General features: G+C 40.7%; 1 protein-coding gene across 4 annotated transcripts in view; it reads right to left on the reverse strand.

The window, feature by feature from the left end:
• Window positions 1–23,086, reverse strand: part of DGKG (diacylglycerol kinase gamma) — a 206,791-nt gene that overhangs the window by 129,631 nt on the left and 54,074 nt on the right. For all 4 annotated transcript variants that reach the window (XM_077117823.1, XM_077117820.1, XM_077117821.1 and 1 more), the window contains 6 exons: window positions 18,291–18,435; window positions 17,699–17,761; window positions 9,947–10,117; window positions 6,430–6,479; window positions 2,779–2,853; window positions 1,989–2,111 (listed from right to left, as the gene is read on the reverse strand). In XM_077117823.1, the coding sequence (XP_076973938.1) occupies window positions 1,989–2,111; window positions 2,779–2,853; window positions 6,430–6,479; window positions 9,947–10,117; window positions 17,699–17,761; window positions 18,291–18,435 (627 nt within the window). The remainder of the gene's footprint in view (window positions 1–1,988; window positions 2,112–2,778; window positions 2,854–6,429; window positions 6,480–9,946; window positions 10,118–17,698; window positions 17,762–18,290; window positions 18,436–23,086) is intronic.

Here is a 23,086-nt window from a genome sequence, read left to right on the forward strand (position 1 = left end):
ATTTTGAAGAGGCCAAAAAGCAATAGGACTTTTAAGACATTGAGGACTGCTTTTTCTAGAACCCCAAGCATTAATGTAAAAATTGACAATTTAGTATACAAAAATAAATGAACAAAAATTTGATTAATAAAAACTAAATTCTCATTTGCATTGTATTTGCCTCTTTCCTAATGTGAATTATAGCTTTCTGCAAAGCTCACTTAGTACCAGAAGGAGCCCCCAGGGAAAGTGTTGAAGAAATAGTCTGTCTGTCCCACTATAGACATAGAACAGTGGGTCCTCTCCACATAAAAGCTGATAGCACTTTGGACCTCAGCAGAGAAAGCAGAAATTGGGTCCTTATGAATAAAATGTATCATCTTTATTCCTATGCTTCTGAGAAAAAACAGGAATGTTGGAAAGTTACCCAAGCAGAATTTCCATCTTTGATCCAAATATAATTCTGTATAAGTACTGATAGCAGAAATATCTTATTTCTCTTTTTGCTCTCAGGTCCCAACCTACGTGGTGCATAGTAGGTTCTTCATAAGGAATCGCTGATTGAGAAGTCTGATGTCACTGAGTATGGGAGGTGGCCTGTGATATTAACTAGCTGTTAATAGTTACCTGGCCAAGTCCCTTTACCTCTCTGGGCCTCAACTGATAACATGAAGGAGATGGACCAGAGGATCATAGCGGTCTTTTCCAGCTTTGACATCCTAGGGTTCTAAGTAATAAGAAGGAAATTCTGTGGATCCTGGTTCTTCAAACTCTACTCAGCACTTGGAAAGAACTGGACTTCAGAGTTGGAAGTGAAAGCTCAGGTTCTGCAGAACCTGCAGAACTGTCAGATGGAGCCATTACAGCTGTCCTTCCTGTTCTGTTCCTCTCTACGATACTCCAGAAATCTCAAAGAGATTGCACTGTCACACCACCTGTGTGGCTGTCCTGGCCAGTGATTAATGCCATCATTTGGGCTTTTAGTTCTATTCTTCCCTGCCTCATGTATGGAAGTTAGTTCACTTGGTAAGCAGAAAATGTAGTAACTGACTAAGTCAGATACTAGCTATATATAATCGCTGATTCTACCTTAAGCCTCTACACATATTTCCTGTTCTGATCAAATTGGGAGATTTCCCTAATACCCTGAATTTTCTTTCATTGGGTCTCTGATCAAGATCTTCTCCTAGTTACACAAACTCTCTCTTCTACCATCTTCTACCAGCCAAATCTTTCCCATCTTTGAGAGCCACTTCAAAATCCTCCTAGGTTCTTATCACCTCATCTTTACACTCAGGAATGGGATATCAAAATCCCAGGCATCCATCAGTATCAGGTTAAACATCCTCTAAATTTCCTTCCAATTTGTCTTTATTCTAAGTGTAGGATGTCAAAAAGTGCAGGATCTTTAGAGTTGGGCACAAATTATGACCCCTTCTTTTGCTCCTCAGGCTCAAAGACTCAGTTCTATCTGTATAATTTGGGAATTAAAATGCCTACCTTATCTGGTTGTTTAGATTATTAAATAAGTCTCCTCTCCAAAAGATAAGAATTTCTTCTTTCTTTCTACCTTCCCTTTCTCCTTTCTTCTCTCTAACCCTCCCTCCCTCCTTTTTTCCTCAACTCTCTTAGCATTTTAAAACCATATCTGTAGGGAAGAGGGAATTCCTTGAAGTTTTGTGCCCTTTGCCCGGTTGAGTATAAGTTTTTTGAGGGCAAATACTATATCTCTGTTTCCTCAGAGTACACAGAACAGTATCTTTTGTTCAATAATAATTTAGTAAATGTCTGAAATACATTAATAAATGTTGAATGAACTAACATATTTTAGGCACTAAGAGGCAGAAAAAGGAATGAGAATGAGAGGACTTCTGGGCTGGCCTGGAGTGTACAGTGTCTACTGGGAAGCCTGGGGCAGGAATGAAGGCCATTGCAGATATAAACTTCTGCATGGAGCCTAACATTCCTTGAAAGATAAGAGGTCTTCAGACTTAAGTGTACTGACTTACAGAGTCATCCATTCCTAGGAGGACCAGCAATGGGATGGTGGTCATCCCTCCATGGACCCACTCCTTTAGAGACACAAAGCCATCCTGGTCATAGTCCATTCCTTGCAACATCTCCTTCAATATCTGTGGAATTCAAAGAGCAACCGTTGTCCATTTTCATCCTCAACTTTTCTGCTTCCCTTCTGTCCCATGCTTTCTATTTCATCCTGCATTATATGTTTTGTGGTTTTACCCCTTTCCGTCCTTATTCTGAGTGAGAAGAGCAGTGAGGGAGCAGACCAGGGTTCTAGGCCTGGCTCTGTCCCAACCTGACTGCAGCCTTGAACAAGTCACTTCAACTCTTGGTTCTGGTTTTCTCATCTATAAAATGGAAATATTAATGTTATATTTGCAGGACTATAAAGAAAGTGTATACAAAGTTTCTCATAATACCTGACACAGGTAATAATAATTACAAAATATAATTATTATCATTGATATTATCTGTTGATTAAGCAAAATCCCTAAAGTTCACTCCAGCTCTAACTTCTTTGATTTATAAACTTCTATTATAAAAATTTAGCTCTGGTGAAATGGTTAGGAGACATTATTCCAATACCGCCATACTGTTTCCTGCTGCCTACAGTTTTTCCTTTTAGAGAAGTGGAAAGTCAAGGTGCAGACCCCAGAGAAGCGACTGTAAAAGGATGAGTTTGGGAAAACCAGTAAACACTTGCACCCAAGTCCTGAGAATGCCCCAACCTCATCCTGAAGCTCACTAAGAAGTCATGTCATGCTTATGAAAACTCACAGGTCTTAGCTCTGTGGGATCCCATTCCAGGTACTGGGCAATGTGCAGCATTTGGTTGACAATGCAATCCATCTCCTGGAAAACAACAGGGGAGGAACCAACTGAAGATATGTTTATAAGAGCAAGACCCAAAACCAAACCCAGTGGGAAAATGGGTAGAGCAGCGAATAAGAATAATTGGGGCATTTTACAAGAAGTTGGCTCCCTGTTTGTTCCTGCTCCTTTTTCTTCTGCCTTGACCACCAAACTCAGTGGACAGTAGATGCTCAGAGGAAGCACAGAGCATAGAAAAGCCAGAAATATGCAGAAAACTCTCTGAACACCAACCTCTTCATGGACTTACCTTCCTTTCTCTTGACTTGGAGAACACACAAAGAAGGACTGTTTTCTCCTTTAATGTGGTCGTAACTCCCAGAAATAGTTACAAACAAGGGCAAGCCTCTCCTCCTCCTTATTATCACTCCTCATCCCATAGCTGTAGCAACTTGGGATGCATTTATACCCAGAAGGAACCATTTTCAGTAGGATGGATGGCTACTGTATCAGTCCTAGTGCAGGAACTGTGATTTAGACTCCTTTTGACATATCCTCTGTTCACTTGGTACCATGGTCCATGACTCTGTGAGCAGGAAATTCATGAGGAGTATGTTTGCCTGAGGCATGGGCATTCTGATATCAAAGCTAAGCTTCATTTAAAACCCCAAAGAATTGCTGAGTGCTAATGAATCAATGTGCTAAAAGATCCACTGACGTATACCTAGACTGAGGAGGCATTTGATTTCAAAGTTTGGATCCCTAAAGCACCATCAAAGGTGTTTATGATAAGATTGCTTTGGTAACATATTGGTGAACTGAAGCAAGGTTCAAAAGTGTTGCATCCATCAAGTAAAATGTCGGGTCAAAACAGGCAAGGTGAAACCTAATAGAGATTTAAAAAAAAACACATTTCATTCAAATAAAAAAATTGTCTATTATAAAACTGCAGACTGGTCCAGTAGATGAGAGTAAGGAGATGGGCAGAAATGTAGGAAATGGGCTTGGTGGAAGTTCCAATGGAAAAAGAGCTGGCAAATTTGGTTGCGTTAAAAATTCATTGAGAAAACAAAGTCATTCTGGAACTGAGAATTAGACTCAGTCTTTGGGCTATGTAAATAGAAGCAGAATGGGTAGATGTCAGAAACAACTAGTTCTCCAGATGTCTACCCTAGACACATTTGGACACTTAAAGAGCCATGGAGTAGTGGGCTCAGTTTGGTTCCATAGCTTAAGAAATGCATTGACAAACTGGATTGTTTGTCAGTGCATTGTTCAGAGTGGATATTTATACCATGCCTTATGAGAAATAGTGTAGGCATTGGTAAATTTTAGCTTGGAGAAAAATTTAGGGGACATGTGACCACACCTTCAAAGATTTGATGGCCTATATTACATAATCAGTATTTGACTTGGGCTGGCCATTTATAGAGGGCAGAATTATGGAGAGGGATGGAAGGAAGGAAAGAATTGAAGGTTGGCCTGCTTTGTCTTCCCTGCTGGGTTGGGGGTTGTAGAGGGAAGTGCAGAAGCAGGTTTTGTGTTGAAAACTTTCCCTGGAAGACTAGAGGTGCCTTGTATGCAGGAAGGAAGCACTTTTTAATAGTCATCTGTAGCAGTGGAAAGTCTGTCTTCAGGTAGTGACTGAAAACCTTATCACTGGGAATGTTCAAAATCAGGCTAGAAGTCCATTTACTAGGGATTTGGGGTGGGAAGTTGAATTAGGCAACTCTTTTGAGCCTTGCTTCAGTCCACACATTACCTTCAAAATATAATCAAAATTAAACCACTTCTTACACCTCAATCCTTCTGCCCTGTGCAGGCTGCCATCATATCTTGGCTTGATTATTTTTATGGTCTCTTAACTGGTATTTCTGCTTGCCCCCATAGTCTGTTTTCAACACAGCTGCTAGAGCTATCCTGACAGCATAAGTCAGTTGTGTCACTCCTTTGCTCTAACCCCCAGTAAATTCCCTCTTCTCCAGAGTAAAAGACAAATCCTTTCAATTACCAAGAATGGCTGATGTGCTTTGCAAACTCCTCCCTCCTCCTCGCCACCGTTATTTCTTTGATCACGTTCCATTACTCACTCTGATCTCATCTGTTTCCTCATTCTGTTCCAGTTGCACAACACCCCTCAGGAATTTTGTGCCTGCTGTTTCCTCTGCCTGGAAGGCTTTACCTCTAGATGTTCCCATGACTCACTCCCTCACCTTCCTCAAGCCTCAGAACTCCACATGTCCTCAGGGAGACCTTCCTTGGTTACCCTTCAACCTTTCCTTTCCTTTCTTTGTTTTCTTCCTCAGCACACACCTCTACCTAACATGTATTTTACATGTTCTATGTTATTTAGTGCCTATGCTTGCACTAGAATGAAAGATTCATGAGGGTATGGAATAAAAAAAAAGTTTCATTTGGAAATAATTTTGAACTTTCAGAAGAGTTGCCAAAATAACATAGTACAAAGGCCATTCATACACCCTTTCTGAGATTCACCTATTGACCTTTTACTGTGTTTGCTTTATCATTATTTTTCTGTTTCTCTGAATGTGTTACAAATGTGAGTGTTGACATGCTCAACACACACATGCATATACACACTTGTGATCTTCCCTGAACACTTGAGAGGCAGTTACATATACTACAAGGGCATGGAATTTTGCCATTTGGCTTCTCTCGTATCAAGTTTAGAATAGTGCTTGACAAATGGTAGATATTCAATAAATGAGTTGATCAACGCTTGCTCCTGATTCTCTGTTTTTTTCCTAGCACAGTCCAAACCACTGCATTGCATTGTTGTTGTAAGGATTCCACAGAGGGACCTTAAACTTTAGAGGACCTTGGGATAAGTGGGCATATTCCCACTTTTTCTTCTTTTTTCCTTCCTTCCTTTTTACTTTCCTTCCTTCCTTTCTTCTTTCTGACTCAGCTGTACCCACCTCAACCTCAGAGTTCTTCTTTCAGTGAACCTCATTTCTAACACTGCCATTCACAAGGACAGAGTCTGTTTGTCTATTTGCCTTCTTTCTCTGCCTATTTCCTTTTCCATCCTTTTTTTTACTCCATTAACTCTGACCTATCCCCGCCTACTCCTGGGAAGGGGAAGTATGTCTCAAGACTTTCCCAGGCACATCAGGAAGGGATCATATGCTCAGATCAGACAGAGCCAGACTACTAGAGCTAGTGCTCTGGGGTATGAGAGGAAGACAAGGGTGATGCCCAAACACATCTGCAGCAATTCTCCTTTCTCTTTACCATTTGCCTTGGTCTTGCTGATTCTGCTGTCTGTCTCCCCTCTGTCCCTGAGCCCCAGCAGGAAACTGCAGAGTAATTTCTAAGCTTCTTAGGAAATTAAACTATATGAGATACCAAAATATTTCCATTCTCTGAGAGTGTGTGATCCTGGGCTTCTGGAATGAAAAGGCACACTGGAGTTGATCTCTTGAAAGCTCACTCTTTCAAAGTAGAAGTTAGGGGGAAGATTCTACTCAGATTCCTCAGCCTTTATTGGAGCACTGCTATTCCTATAAAGATGGAACCAAGAGTTTTTAGACTCTTCCTCTATTTGCCCCAGTCTTTCTTAGGCACAGAGAGGACCTATGTATGAAGAGAACTTACTGTTTGGTCCAGGAGCCCATTCTCATCTGAGTCATAGAGTCGAAACATGACTGCAAAAAAAAAAAAAAATAGAGGTGAGGCTTGAGGTATCCTCCAGGAACCAGGGACTAGCTGAGGTTTTGATGTTCCAGGCACTTAGATCAGTTTTGGCTATTACTGGGGTGAAGAATGTTGCAGCCAGCTTACCCACCCTCCAGGTATTGGTCTCACTTTCTCACAGAGAAGGTGGGAAGAAAGAGTAGAACAAAATCACCTGGCCCCAGGACTGTCTAAGCAATAATTCTGTGTCAGGTTAATCCAGGTCACAAGTGGGATTCCTGTAGAGCATGCACAACTCTCAGCATCACTAGAACACAACTTAAAAGCAAATGCCCAGCTGATGATGGGACAGCACACCAGAATTATAGATGGGCTGCTGTTTCTACTGTATACAGAAAGTGTGAAGGTTGTGGAGTTGGGTGGATATGGCTTTTTAAAATCCTTGAATCATGTCCCTGATGCTTACCACCTCTGTGGCGTCAAGCAAGTCATTTAACCTCTTCAGACTCCGTTTCTTCATCTGTAAAATGGAGAGCACAATACTGTCTCTCTCATAGGGTTGTTATGAGATTGATAGGTAAATGATATGCCATGTTTACAGTGCTTGGAATGTAGAAAGCACTCAATAGAGATTTTTAATTTATATTTTCTTTAATTAACAAACATTTATACATAGCATTTAATATGTATAAGATACTGCTCTAAGCATTTTCTCATTATTACTGATTTAATCCTCAACAATGCTATGGGGTATTTACTATTCTAGGAGGTTTTATATCTCTTTTTCTAATATGTTAATGTTATTCAGAAACACCCTGTGTCATGTTCCAGCTGCAGGGAGGTGATGCAGGATAAGGAAGGTCATGGAAAAAAACCTGAGCAAAGGAGTAAAGATTCATTAATGGGATCTGGAAACTTGCATTTTGTTCAATGAAAAGGTAGAGATCATGTCTGTGGTCTCATAAATAAGCAGGGTGGAAACAGAGATACACGCTTTTTCATTTTCCTCCCATCTTTTAAAACCTATCATCATGCTTAATTTCTCTCTGGTGTCCCCTTGACTTATCCTTCTCTGATAGAACTACCCTGGGTGCTCAGCACATTACCACAGAGTCACACTAGTCCTGTTAGGCTGCCTTAGCATCTTCATTTCTTCTAGATATTTTGACATTTCTAGTACCTTGTGCTTGTTCAATGGTATATCCCTGGCTGGAGTATAAGCTCTTTAAAAGTAGAGTCATATCTTCAAATTCTTTGTGACTTCTCAGAATATCTGGGTCAGAGGCACTCAACCATGCTTCTGACTCAGGGTGAATGATGTAAAGCAGGACAGACCTTGCCCACTAGCATTGCTCCAGGACCCTGGGACTAGGCAACTCCAACCCTGAGTTCCCTTCTGTCCCACCCTGCATACAGAGCAGAACTTGAAAGGCCTGGGCTAGCCTCCTGTTTTTCAGTGGTGTGGCCATGGGCAGGTCATTTAAGCTTTCTGACTTCTGTTTTCTTTCATGTAACATGTGACTAATGATGTCATCTTTCTAAGGTTGTTGTGAGGTTAAAAGGAGATAAATGCATGTGAAGTGCTTAGCATTGTTAAGATGTTTGTTGATGAAAGCTATGATTTTCATTATTGCATTGGTAATTGGTAGGATTTCAGGTGGTTATTTCCAAAAATACACATGTTTAGTTATTACAGAGAAAATCTTATTTTCAATTGTTAAAATCAGAGGGTTTTGAATTGATTGGCTCAATAAAAAGCAAACCCAAAACAAAAACTCTGCAGAACAAATGACCGCATTTTTACAACAAAAAAATTACAAGAAAAGAAATAAGCAAAAGATGGAGGAGTAACCAATAGATTTAAAAGAGAGTGAAGAGACTTAATAACCAATGGCAATGTATGGTCTTACTTGGATATAGAGTCAAACAACCAATTAAAAAATATGTAAAGTAATTGGGAAAATATGAATGCTGACTGATCACTAGATAATAGTAAGGAATCATTCTTTTAAAGATGTGATAATGGTATTGTGAAAATATACATAAAAAGAGTGTGTATATTTTAGAGATATGTACTGAAATATTCACAAAGGAAATTATATGGTGTCTGGAATTTGTTTCAAAATAATCTGGGCCAGAGAGAATGGGTAGGGGTTATATATATAAATAAAATAAGATTGATCATGAGTTGATAGTTGCTGAAGCTGGGTGATGGGCTCACTGGAGTTCAAAATGCTATTCTCTTGATATTTGTACATATTTTATAATTTCCATTATAAAAGGAAAAAAACATTGCTTATTTTTATTCCCATTACAGGATTAGTTTGTGAGCCACTAATAGGAAGAATCGGCAACATTCTCTCCGATGGTTATTAACAAATAGAATGCCTAAAACTCAAATGCTGGCTAAATGTTAGAATTAACTTGACATTTTACTTTTAACATTAACCAGAAGAAACAGATATATGCTACATGTGCCACCAAATTAGCACTAAGGATTGTAAATGTTAATACCTCAACTTAACTAATGAGTAAATGGTTTCATTTTCATTTTGGCAAGAGTTAACCTTTGACAGGCTTTTCTTGCTAATGTTTATATTGTTGGTTAATTTTATTATCAACTGGAATTTTGACTTTTGTTATAATGTGAATGTTTTTTTTCTTTAATGTCTACTTAAGTTTCCAAGAGAAGCAAAGACAGCATATCTTGCTTAACAAGTTAAACTGTTAAATATACTTTATCCTGTTAAATCTCCTTTCAGAGAATTTGTCTGTAGGCTCACAGAGGTCAGCTAAAGCATCCCTGGGTGAGTCATCTACAACAAGACTGCTGTCTGTTCTAGTCACTTTGGACCTTGCTTTCTGTCACCAGCTGATACTCTTCCCTTGAAGATATGTTTTTTAAACCCGTTTTAGAAACCCCATGAAACAAGGATCAACTCCCTAAATTAAGTAACTATTCCTCTTTCCCTAGAGGCCTGGAGTGAAGATGGGGTAGACAAATGGGAATAAACTTTAACAAGAGAGAGATTGATTAGATGTTAAGAAAGACTAATGTCTCATATTTAAAGAGTTGTTTGGGCTCAGAGTAGCACTAACTATTCACAGATGGCAAACATCTTATGTTGGAAAATCTAAGTGAAAGACAGCAGCTTTCTGAATGGCGGCTTTTGGGAAGTAGTGCTGGCAAAGCTATGGGAGTCTTGAGCCCTTATAGAGAAACTTCCCAGTCCTGGTGTCAAGGTGAAGGTCTCAGGCTCCCCTCCCATTCTGGGCACAGCTGGTTAGTGTCTCAGGGTGGATTCTTGGAAATGTTAGCCATGCCATTGCTGGCGACAGAACTGGGCCATCTCCCCCGAGGAAGCAGGACAACACCCACAATCTCAGATCAGTGTACAGTGCGCTGAGGAACGATGGACAGGAAACCAAATCTTCCTGAAGGAAAAAGTTGAAGCCTCCCGACAGGGCGTGCACTTACACTCTAGTTTATCCTGAGGTCTCCCCGACTCCAGCAGGGACAGGTAACAGACAACGTCCTTCAGGTACACTAGGGGGGACACTGAGCCTGGAGACTGAGCAGCAGGAGCTCTTAGTGGGGTCCCAGCCGCTCGGACTTTACTCGGTGCTTGCTTCTCCATGGTCTTTGATCCTGTGATAGGCAAAAGGGAACACTCAGGGTCACCTGCTGAATAGTAAACATGCAACCTCCTTTGTTACCCATTTTCTTCAAGTCTGACTCAAGAATTTTATACTAGTAACTTCAAAAGCTTTGGCTACACACAGATGATCAAATCAGTGACCCTAGAAATCTGATTTGTACAGTTCATTCTTCCTGATTGGGCCACATTCTGACCATTTTAAGAATTATATCTCTGTAAGAAATTCATCTATACTCTGTGAACTTTTGGAAATAATGACGGTGATTCTTAACAATACCAACTGTCACCTGTAAATGTCATTTAACCTGTTTTTGGAACACACCCCACTTGTAGAAGTAACTTTAGCTGAGATATCAAAATGGTAAAAGAGCAAAATAGTTTATGACATACCCTCTTACAACTTTCTTTGCAAATACTTTTGATGATAAGTACAAAGATAAATATTCAAGAAAACTGGATTGACAATCAATTAATCTCCAGAAACTAGGAAGAATTTTAATAAATTACAACTCTAATCAATTGGAATTTAAATATGCAGAGAGCGGCTTATCAGGCCATAAGAATAGAGTACATTTTTCCTTTGAAGTGTTCCCTCAGAAAGGGAGAAAAATGCTCCTTTCCACACTGCTTATCCCCTGATTCAGAATCATAAGGTCTATAATAAACAAAAAAAGTGGGCACCTATACTTTACTGTGTGAATTCTTTATTTTTGAGGCACTTTGAGTGTTGTCTTTCTTCTCCCAGCCTCTTCACCTCTACACCTACCAGAAGTGATCTTTGGAGATCCAGCAGGAGCATGCAAGTCACAGAAAACAACTAGCCAAGAATTAAAGGAAGACTGACAGTGGATAATCTAATTTAGGTATTGCAACCACAATAGAGTGCAGAGGCATAGGCAGAGTTAGGGTCAGTCTTGAATGCAACGCCTGCTGGGTAAAGTAACGTTAAGCAAACATTCTTTATTTAACAAACTAAAGAGCCAAGTAGTGGGCATAAACATTCCCTCTCAGGCCAGCAGAGCTGTGCTAGGTACAACCATGCCAGGTGCTGGGGTTTGGGCTGTGGATCTGAGGAGATAACCATCGTCCAGATGGTGCAGGAGAGACCAGAGGCTACTGATGCATTCTGTGTGTTGGGAAGGGCCCTTTGAAAGACTAAGATGGGGCATATAATAGAGAGCTGCAGAACAAGGAAAGGAATTTTAATCTTGAAGGCTCCAAGGAATGGATCTTTAAACATAATTTCCGCATGGAATAAGGCCTTCAGGAGGTTGCAAGAAGATATAACCTCTATTAAACAAGAGCCAAAAGCCTCAGGAGGCAAGTTGAGATGAAAATACAATAGGATGAGATAAAAACAGGGCTGGTGAGATAGGGAAAGATTGCAATGAAACTGCATATGCAACAGAAATATTAAAATCCCAACTGGAGGAAAAGTTAAGGAAAAACAAATTAGTGATATAGAAGACACAATAAGAATCCTTTGTACTGGGTGGCCCATTATACCACACCTTATTGCTGCTCTATACTCAGATTATTCGCCCATGAAAGCACCATTACAATGACTTCTGCTTTGACTAGAAGGGAACAGAAGGTAACAGACTTTTCCTCCTATCTGAAGCAAATGAAAAACTGGCCAAAAATACGGAACAATTGTTCACAAGACATTGAATGTCATGTAGCACCAAACTGTGATCCTTGAGAGATGGGAAACAAATGAGATGATGCCTGCAATTGCCACATTTTACAGGTTGGCAAGAGTTTCTAGACTTTCGCACAGGATGGGAAGCCCAGGCAGGGGCATAGCAGTCATTCTGAGTTGAGGAGATGGAGCTCGGTGTACCGGGAGTAGCTCGAGTTTGCAAAGCAGAGTATTGGAGAGGAGGAAGCTACACAGAAAGGGATCTGTAGAAGGCCTTTTTGAATAATCAGCACAGAGTTCCCTTCCTGTGTTCTACTGAGTAATGATCATACTTTGGGGGAAATTACCCAAAGTTGTGGACAGAACCAGGGTTAAAGGGAACAGTACCTGAATACACACAGGACGTGAAATAGTGTCTATTTCCAACCAACCAGAGTGGAAAAACCTTACAATTCTTGACTCATATGGTAGAGTGCTCAGAAGATTTTCCCTCAGTAGTGGGACTAAATTAATCCTAGAATAATTGCATCTCTGGTCCTGCCTACCAAAACAAGACCTAAAGGGATCAAACTATTTCCAACTAACTTAATTATGTCCCAGAACAAAGCTCAAGAAAATTTATAAGAATATAAATTTGTAATTCATATTTATAATTTATTTATTATTTATAAATTTATATATAATGTAAATATATTTATAGGAATACAGAAATAGTATTCATCAACATAAAATTCACAGTTTCTGATATCCAATCAGCAGTTACTGGGTATGTAAAGAAGTCAGAAAAAGTGACCAATAATAAGGAGAAAAATCAATTGAAATGGACCCAGAAATGACACAGAAGATAGAAAATAGACAAAAACATTAATCATTATTATGACTGTGTTCCATATGTTCAAAAAGCTAGAAGGAGGATTGAAATATTAAACAGAGATATGAAAGATAAAAAAATAACATCAAACATCCAGAGATGATATGTGAAATGAAAATTGCCCTAGATGGGATTAAGATTAGACGTTACGAAAGAAAAGATTAGTGAACAAGAAGCATAGCAATAGAAACTAGCCAAAATGAAATATACATGGAAAACACAGAATGCCAATGAACTTGTGGGACAACTTCAAGCAGTCAATTAAACATGTAATCGGAATATCTGAAGGAGAAAAGAAAGAGTCTGGAATAGAAAAAGTGCAAAGAAATAATGGCTGAGAAATGTCCAAATTTGAAAAAAAAATTATAGAAAAGAAACTTGCAAGGACATATGCAAAACTGTTAACAGTAATTGCATTGATGGGGTTATGGGGCTTTTGTTGTTTCTTTGTGCTACTTTTGTACTCTTCAAAATTTCTACAATGCAAGTATTACTTTTATAGTTGGAAAAACTAAGGGAAAAAAAATTGAGGGACTTTCCTTGAGATTCCAGTGTCCTCAGTTGCTGAAATTTCTCACCAGCGCATGACACTAAAAGCTGGGAGACTAAAGTTCTCATTGCTTATCCCATTTAGTCCTAGGCATTCAGGATGAATTCAACCTTTTTTGAACTGACCTCTTGACAATGACAGATTGATCAGCTCTGATGTCTGGACTCAGTGAAAGCCCCCTCTGCTGTGCTCATGGACACAATCATATACCCACCTGCTCTGTGAATGAATGACTCAAAGTGGACTGTGCTAGATCTGAGCTTGCCAACTGATCTGATAGGTCATAAATAGGCTATACTGAATGACAATCTAGTTCTTCCAAAGGCCTCCTGCTTGGGCAACAGGAAAAGGTTGGGAAAGTCAACAGATGGTCTGCTCTAAGGTGATTCCAAGTCTTGGCTCTGACTTGCTGGCAAAGGCCCAACTCTGTGGTACCATCCTGGCCCTACAATCTTGATTTGGGTGAAGTGGTGCATTTGATTAAGATATCTGTGGAAGATGGCCTGGCAAGAAAAGGAATTTTCTCTTTAAATCACAGGCAATACGTGCTTATTTTTTTTACTCTTCTGTCCATACTCTGGATAAGGTAAACGTCAGCCACAGGGTTTTTACAGTCATATGGTCACATTATGGAAGCTATATAGTTATATAGTCTTTGAGAATCAAGCTACTGCATGTTGGCCAGCATGGCTAGCAGTGGGGCAGATGAGCAGGACAGAGAATGGACAGCCAAAACAAGCTGAGACCTGCTGGCACCTCTGTATCATCCATTCCTGTCTCTGACAATAGCTAACTTGAACTGACAACCATCTAAGAGTAAAAAGCTGCTGCCTTCCAAATCTCAAGCAAGTACCTCTTTCGCCCAGCTCTGACTAGGAACAACACAAGGAAGGGTATTCTGGGAAAGAGAGTTCCCAAATGAATCAAGTTGGCAACTGTGCCTTACAGCGCAGTTTTAATGAAAATAAATGGAGAAAATGTACACAAACACATCAGCACAGGACCTAGCCCATAGTGCTTACTAAAAGCTCATTTGTTCATCATAGTGTTCATAAATCAAAGTGGATGTTGCTGATAATATTAAAACTTGAAGTCATTGTTTATAACCATTTAAAACTTCTGAATTGCTGACACATTTTTTTAGCATGAAACAGTATTGCTTGTCCACTGTGTCTCTACCTATGAAGAATTTTTTTTTGAAACTGTTTATATGGTTTATGACAAGAAAATTGCTAATTTGGTTAAATATAAAAAACAATAAGTTGCACAATTCTTATATTTACATTCATTTTCACTAGACTTGGAATCATATTTTTAGTTTTAAAAATAAGAATTATATTTTTTCTCATTTTCCTATTAAAAAAAAAAATCACAGGTCACAAAAGAAGAAGAAAAGATGCTACACACCTCCCTGTGCCAGGTGACTGCTAGGCCTCTCCAGAGTTCCTAAGGCAGTCAGATAACTGTCCTTCCATGATTTGAACACAGGGCACTGATATTCTTCATAGACAAGGAAATTCCTTCTTCAGAAGGAGACCTCTGGAATTTTCTCTCTTACACCCAGAACTTTCTAGATATTGTGGATAAGCATGGTGTCATATTAGTCAACCGACTTTCATTATCATCATTGATGACCTTTTCTTAAATACCATGTAATGACAGCAATCCCCAATAAATACTTCCTTGGAAACTCTGAAACTTCAATCATTAAGAAAACCCTTCCAAGACAATTTGGAACCTCAGGGAATGAATTGTAATTTTTCCAAGGTTCTTTTAAAGTTCCAGATTCTTGAACTAAGTAACTGGGTAAAGAATATGGGAGCCAGACTCTTTTCATTGTTTGATGAGAGTTGAAAATGTCAAAGCTTTTAGTTTCATCCTTTCCTGTCTACCATGAGAATGATTTATTTCAGGATGATCCCCCTCGATAATATTACACAGTTATGCCTTAAATCCATTTATGAAACCACTGGGCCATGGACTTGGCATGGCTGGGTGGGACTGCTGGGCAGGGGGTGGGTAAGCTCACTGTCATGTAGAGACTTGCCCTGTTGCTATCCCTAAAGGCATCAGGAAGGCAGTACTGCTCTTAATCCTTGTTTCCTGGAGCTCCACGAACAGCCAGAATTTGAGGAACTACAGTTCAGAGCTAACTCTACGTTTTCAACCACGCTCTGCTTTCCATCCACAGTGAATTTTGGTTCTCATCATTTGCAGATTGGACAGTGTTCCCCAAAAGATATGTCTAAGTCTTAACTCCTGGTATCTGTGAATGCGACCTTATTTAGAAATAGGGCCTTTTCAGATGTAATTAAGTTAAGGGCCTTGAGATGGGATCATCCTATACCATCCTGGATTTAGGGCGGGCTCTAAATATGGCAACTCTATATACAGTAAGAGAAAGGAGAGAGAGATTAGTGATACAGATACACATAGGAGACAGACATATGCAGCTGGAGACAGAGATTGGAGTTATGCAGTTAAAAGTTAGGGAACACTAAAAATTGCCAGAAGCTATCAGAAGCTAGGAGAGGGGCATGGAATGGATTCTCCCTTAGACACTCCAGAAGAAACCAACCCTGCCAACACTTGATTTCAGATTTCTGGCTCCCAGAATTACAAGAGAATAAATTTCTATTATTTTAAGCAACAAATCTTGTGGTAATTTGTTATAGCAGCCCTAGGAAATCAGTACTACAGTCCTTTAGTTTAATGTTTCTGACTTGATACTCCTTCTACTTGCCTTTTTTTGCTGTGACTGGCAAAGGTTTAGAACTACATCTAGTGTCTATTTGAAGCAACTCTCTTTTTCCAGGTCCCTGTAACATATAGTTTTCCTTCTTCGTTTGTATCATGTCTTTTATTTATTCTGTAATATATATATATATATATTAAAAAATACTAAAACATGTGTCTTTGGCAGTATGTAGTACTTAAATCATGATTAATCATTGTGATCAGTTGAATTCCTCCAGTTGGAATTCATCTCTGTGTACCTAAAATCTTTTTCAGATAATGACAATGCACAGGAAATAAGGTCTAACTCTTTGTATATGAAGCTTCAGGAACAACTTGGGAGAGTCCATGAGAGTCCTTCCGTGACAGCAGGTATCTTAATTTACATACCTGGAGACTGAGGGGGCAGAAAGGACCTGACAGAGATCTCAGAAGACCACATCAAGCTAAGAATAGAATTTATTTCTTGAAGGTGGTCTGAATAATACTTGCTAATATTGATTGAGCATTTACTATCTGCCAACCACTATTCTGAGCATACTACACATATCACTTACTTAACTTTGCACCAACCCTGTGATATTATTACTATTCCATTTTACAGATAAGTGAACTGAGGCACAGAGATATTATTCAAATATGCCCAAGGTAATAGAGATAGGTAGTGGCAGAGCTGGGAGTGAAACCCAGGCAGTCTGGCTGTTAAGTGCCAACTCCTAACCAATATGCTCTACCACCTAACCCACTAAATAATGTCCAGAAGATTTGTACTGAACCTTAGAACAGGGGCCATGGAGGTAGCCTTTGTTCTTTTCAGTTTTCCTAGGAGTTTTTGGCTTTGGGCTTGGGCCTATCAATGGCACAAGGAGCAGCTTCCTAATGATAAATGTGCCAGGGAAGACTCTATATCAGACATGGCCCAGGAATGGGTCTACAGTTAGCCAGGCACTACAGCAGCAGCCCCACTAGAGTGTAGTCTTGGCAATTCCATCAGGAACTAACCAAACTGGTGCCTTTATATGGAGGCAAAGCAAAAGGCAGCTAAAGAGAGACAACTGCTTCCTCTCTTGGTGTAGGAAAGATAGCAATTTCTAGATTGAACAATTTTGGATTGAATCTCTGCCTCTACTAGGTCACACCAGCAGTTTTTCTCTTAAAGCCATAATTTTTTCATGTGTAAAATGGTGGGATTGTGAAGGTTCAATGAAATATGCAATAACTAGGTGGCTGGCAAATAGTAGAGCTTCCGAATAATTTTAGCTGGCTTCCCCTTACTCCTCCTCCCCATTTATTCAAACTGGTATATGTATCTGTTGTTGGATGTTAACCAGAGAACTCTCATTTCCTGTTGCCCTACCCTTCTCCAGCTATCTACTGGGAGAGTCATCTATGCTTCAGCCATAAAGCCACCTCTTTTCACACACATACAAACACACACACATGGAAACATGCTTACATGCACACACACACACACAAACACACATGCATGTGAGCACACACTATCTCCTGAGAAGGCTCCCCTCTCTGGGCAGGCAGGTTGGTCAGAGGCAAACATCTCACGAGAAGTCCTGCCCTGCCCTGTTGCAGGGCAAGTGAAGTATGAGGATTTCCACTAGCCTCCAAATCCCAGCACATTCCAGAGGCAGAGGCCCAGAGATGGAGGCTTTGAGGGCTACAGAAGGACAAGATTTTCTCCAGGGTGCACAATCACAAGGAAACAAAACTGCTGGTGAAGTATTCCCCCAAGGAAGTCTTATACTCAAAAGACTTACCCACATCAGGGGCACAGGCCTCATCTGCTTTGGCAGCATTGTCTGCATTCTGTATAGCAGAATCTGAGGAACAAGAAGAAGATTTACAGAGCAGCCCATGTCCTCTGGCTTCTTTGAGGGGCAAGTAGGGGATCTTCCCTGTGTGCTGAAACACTTGCTTTGCGTCTATGTCTTTGAATTCCTGTTGGTCAGATTTCTGCTCACTTTGATGGAGTTGGCTGTGTCTCCTCCATTACAGCTCAAACTCCAGGTGGACAGTGACCACGTCTTCCCCTTCCTCTGATTCTCCCAGGCTTGCCACAGGCTGGGCACCCCGTCCTTGGCAGAAGGCTCCCTTCCCCCCTGACATAACTTAGCTTGTGCCTGCCCTTTTCTCCATCCTACCTGCTGATTCTGAGTGGCAGGAACTATGGCCCTCTTTATTCCTCTTACTGAGGAAAGAAGTCCTGGTCTCTTGGTCCCCATTACTACTCTTAAAAACAAGGGGAGTTATTACACTCAGGGAATCCTCTGTGAATACAGCCTATACCTGTGACAAATGGGTTAGAACTGCACAATTTCCCTTCCATCTTGAAGAAACTGGTCTATGTACCTGGACTGCTGGCCTCGCTGTTGTCAGGAGGTTCCTGTCTGGGCTTCTGGCTGAAGGCCAGGAAGAGGTGTGTGCTCAGAGGCTGAGGAAGGTCCACATCCAGGTATGCCCTGATGAAAAGCTTGAAGACATCATAGCTAATAGGCTGAGAAGGGACAAAAAAGGAAAAGTTGGTGGAGGGAGGTAAAGGCTCAGAGAAGAGGGAGGGAAGGAAAAAGAATTAGGGAAACTACAGGTGAGAGAAATGGAAAGGGAAGCAGAGGGAGGTGGAGAAATTGGAGGAGACAGGAGAGAAAAGGCAAGAATGGCAGACAATGAGTGCTGGGGAAAGGATAAAAGAAAGAAAAGATTCATGGTTACCTGTTGGGGCTTGGTGGACACAGAACTAGAGGGCTTTCACAATAAGAAAAGATATGGTTTAAAATTTAGGTAGAAAGGGGGTGATATGGGAGGCTGCATGGATAATGAGTGCTGGGGTTGGGGGCCAGGGCAGGGGGCGCTATCTGAGTCTAGGCCCATGCGGAGGACTTGGCTCTAATGAGCAGGGACTAGGGCAACACCCTGGAATCCTAATTGAGATAAAGAAGGATGTACTTGAAAATGTGAACATAAATGGCTCTTCTGTGATATCTTGGTTTTTCTCTTGTGCTGTAAGTGATGTGATTTCTGAGTATTCAAGTCTTAGAAAATAGGAAAGACCTGGAAGAGAAAAAGACAGGCTCCCTTTCTCATTACTTTCACAACTCTGAGCTTCGCTGGACAAGCCCCAAGATAACAGGAAAGTGTATGTATCTGGCTTAGCTACTTCTCAAAACATGTCCCTGTGAAGGTTTTAGGCACCAAGAGAAGAGCAGGAAGCCAAGGACAGAAGGTAGAACCAAGGGACATGCCAAAAACTAGTACTTCCCTTCTGCTGTGTTTCCCCCAGCATGCCTGGCTTCTGGTACTAGATTGGGAGCAGTCATGCCAGAAAGGGCTGATGTATTCAGCAAACACCCAACAAGAACAGTTTGGAGTGAGTCATCACTGGCTAGCACTTTGATGGTATCACATTCTTCTTCCAATCAGCAGATGCTTCTGGTTTTTGTGGATAACAACAGCCATGTGAATAAAATCCCCGGGGGAGCCCACTCCAAAATGTCCCAAACATCTAACCCCTTGTCTATTCTCAGAAATCTGGAAGCCTTTCTACAACCAGCAGCTGGGTTATAAGTGTACCTTCAGGACTGGGATGCAAGGTCTTGGCCCTAAAACACAAGTAATGCCCCTCCTACTCCAATGGGGGCTCACAAAGCAATTTCTACTTAGCTCAGAGCTGGACTGTTCAGCGCATCTTCTTTGCAGAATGGAGGAAGCCTGATTCACATAGACACAGAATAACGTAGGTTCCTACCAAATTAAGGAATCTCTAAACAAATGGCGGACTTACATTTCTGGTGCAGTTGTCCACCTCTCTGTCTCTATCCCTCTATGTTCTCTTTTCCCAAGTCTTTATATCACCCTGTCTCCTACTCTTTCTGTCTCTCTCTGCCTCCACAGCCCCATCACCACAGAATGTCCCTTCCTTACCCATCCTCTTGCCTTTTGCAGTTCACAAAATTGTTTCTTCCTGCTTTCTAAGTATAATCCACCCACTATGATCTTTGATTCCACTCTTTCTGTCTCTGATTGCATCTCCTAGGGTCTGTTTCTTTCTCTTCTGAAAGTATGTTCAAGAAATTGCTGACTTATTGAGCTACTAGCTTGTCCTTATTCCCTTCACTTTCAAATTCCTCCCAATAGACCATATTAGTCCCTTCTCTTCTCCTTAATCCCATCTAGTTTGGAGTCTAGACCGTCACTGCTGAAACTGCTCTCTTGAAGATAAGTTTGATCATCTCTTTTTGGACATTCTAATCTCTGGCTTCTCTGCAGAATTTTGTCCTCTCATCTTGACACTTCATTTTCCACGGCATTGCACTATTTTGGTTTTCTTCCTTCTCTACTTTGAATTGACTGAACATTTGCTCATGGCATTGTTATTCATTAATTTATTTCAAATGGCTCTTTTTGCATTGTCTTTTCCTTTGCACTGTTTTAATTGACAAGAACTGTTTTACAATGTGGTTTTGAGTTCTAAAATGTACTGTTAACCTTTTTTTAGTATCAAATTGAAAACAAAGAAATATAGCATTTTTTTGAAACAGACTGTACTAAATGATTGAAAAAAGAGAGTTCAGTCAAATAAAGTATAATATAATGCTCTAAAAAAAAACCCAGAAGGATCATCCAACAAGATCAGAATAAGACTCAGGAATCTGGAGACAGGTCCCTGTACTACCACACTGCTCCACTTTTTGAACCTCAGTTTCTTCTTCAGCAAATTGTTAATGCTGGGTTAGAAGATCCTGAGTTCTGAATTTCTGTTGGCTTTTTCCTAAACCAGCTCCTCTTCCTGGCTCCCCAGGACTAAATGATTTTAATATTCTCCCATCTGAGACTAGCCCTTGCCATTTCCTTCTCTCTATTGTTTCTTTGCAACATCTCTCATGTTCAGACCTTCCTTTCTGTGTTCATTATCTTTGCTGCTTTTATTCTGAAAAGGGGCTTTTGAAGGCCCAAAAGTTCCTGGCTTCTTCAGACTTCTGATTCATGCAACTAATCTGGACCATCACAATTTAACTCTCAAAGGCTTCTTTGTCTCCCACCTCACCCTGTTGGTTCTTCAATCCATTTTACTCATCCTTGCCATGTTGATCTTCCCAGAGCAAAACTCTGGTCAGATTGCATCCCTATTCAAAAACTTTCAATGGCTTCTAATTTTCCATGGGATAGTTGAGACCAGTTGTCTCTAAACTTTTAAAATCATGAAACCCTCTGATAACATTTTTCAGTATGCATTTCCAGTACATTTACCTTTCATTATTTGTAAATTGTATAAATATACTACTTTTTTCCTATGTTTATACATTATAAAAAATAGAAATTATAAGATGAAATAAAAAAATAAATGTAAATAAAAGTTATAATAAATACATTTCTGCAGTCCAGTGGTCCTATTTCCTGGGAGTTTTGGGATTCACAACCCTCCCGTAATACCATCCCAACCTAGACTTGCAGCTACTTTGGGCTCTGAGACCATTCTGGTCTTATCTCCCATTATTCTCTACATGTACCTACATGTTCTGTCCATAGTGATCCCTGTTTGTTCTTTCCTGTCCAAGCCTCTGTGTGCTTTACTCCAGGTGAACTGCTGCCTTGTCTACCTGTTAAAATTCTAGCCATTCTTTAAGGCCCATCCCAGATGCACCTCCTCCAGGAAGCTTGGCATGGTTTCCTTTACCTGAATTTCTACATTTTCATACCTTGGCACTCATGTCGGCTGCCCTGTACTATATGTAGTTGTTTGTGACATACCTTAGTTCTTCTATGGAGGTAAAGATACTTGAAATAAGTATAATACAGGGTTTACAGTCGTGAGTGCCATAGAAAAATAATCAATACACTCTTAGGAGACTTAGAAAGCAATGATGATGGAACACAGGTCCTGGGGGATGGGGATGACAAAGAATGAACCCAGAGACACTGAGCATTCAAACCAGAAGAGTCTCAGAGAGGACTGGGTCTTCTCATGTCCCCGAGGCTCAGGAGGTTCAGTGATTTGCCCCTGGTCACACAGCTAATGAGCAGATGAGTAAAACCAAAAGCCAAATTCTCTGACTCCTAGTCCTGTGCTTCTGTTGCTGTATGGTTCCCAATTCCCAGTGCAGAGTAAGTACCAACGTGGCACTCCCTGCTACTCCCTCCAAGCAACCCAAATTCAGCAGGCAAAAAAATGTGATTGTGAGCCACTCTCAAGGTGATAATTGGGTCATGAGAGAATGAGTTCTTTAAAGGTATAGGCCAGACAGAGTAGCTGCTCAGTAAATGTGTGATGGGTGAGAGGGTAGCAAGTGCTTGGGTGCTATGCCAGAAACAGACAACCAACCACCGTGAGGCAAGCTGGCAATTCTTTGCGCTCCAGAGTAACATCACAGGCAAGGCCATTATTCAGATCAAAGGAACTGCATTTCCCAGGGCAATTACAACTCTCATGCAAGAACTAGCTGGGTAATTGCTATTGCTGCAACCTGTTTAAGGAGAGTGTTAATTCTTACCCAGGCCAGGAGTACTAGATGGAGGACTTTCTGCACATCAGGCACTTTACGTACATGCTTTCACTTAATTCTCAAAACAACTGCATGAGGTGGGACTAGTAATGCATTTTGTGGTTGAAACAAGTTCTGAGAATGTAAATAACTTGCTCGAGGCCAAGAAACAAGTAGCAGAGCTGGGATTTGTGCTCAGGTGTGTCTGAGTTCAGTTCACAGTGCCACCAAGCCACCTTTCCTCTTCTACTCTGCCATGTTTTTAATTCTCTCTTTCGCTGTCTTCGCCATAGTCCATTCTCCAGAGAATCACTCAGGGCTGATGGGCACGCTCGATTTGGTTAGGCACAGCCCAGCTACTCTGCAAACTTATTCCTGTTCTAGCTTTCCAAGTAACCTGAACCTTCCCTGAACTAATGTGTTTCTTGTTGAGACATTTTAGCAGCAGTGAACCATCAAGCTCAAGAGAAAATAAGCCCTGTTATTTCCTCAATCCCGCACAGTGACATTACACCTACTAGAAGTCAACCTCACTGTGCAAGAGAAAGGAATGAGAGTGAAAGAGCTCCCCTGAGATGCAGCAGTGCCAGATATACAAAGAGTGGGGACAGCCCTGATGGAGGTGTGGGCGGCAGCATGCTCAGAACAGACAAGCTTCTCTCTGCTTCT

Source organism: Tamandua tetradactyla, chromosome 10 (assembly GCF_023851605.1).
Source record: "Tamandua tetradactyla isolate mTamTet1 chromosome 10, mTamTet1.pri, whole genome shotgun sequence".
NCBI classification, from domain to species: domain Eukaryota; kingdom Metazoa; phylum Chordata; class Mammalia; order Pilosa; family Myrmecophagidae; genus Tamandua; species Tamandua tetradactyla.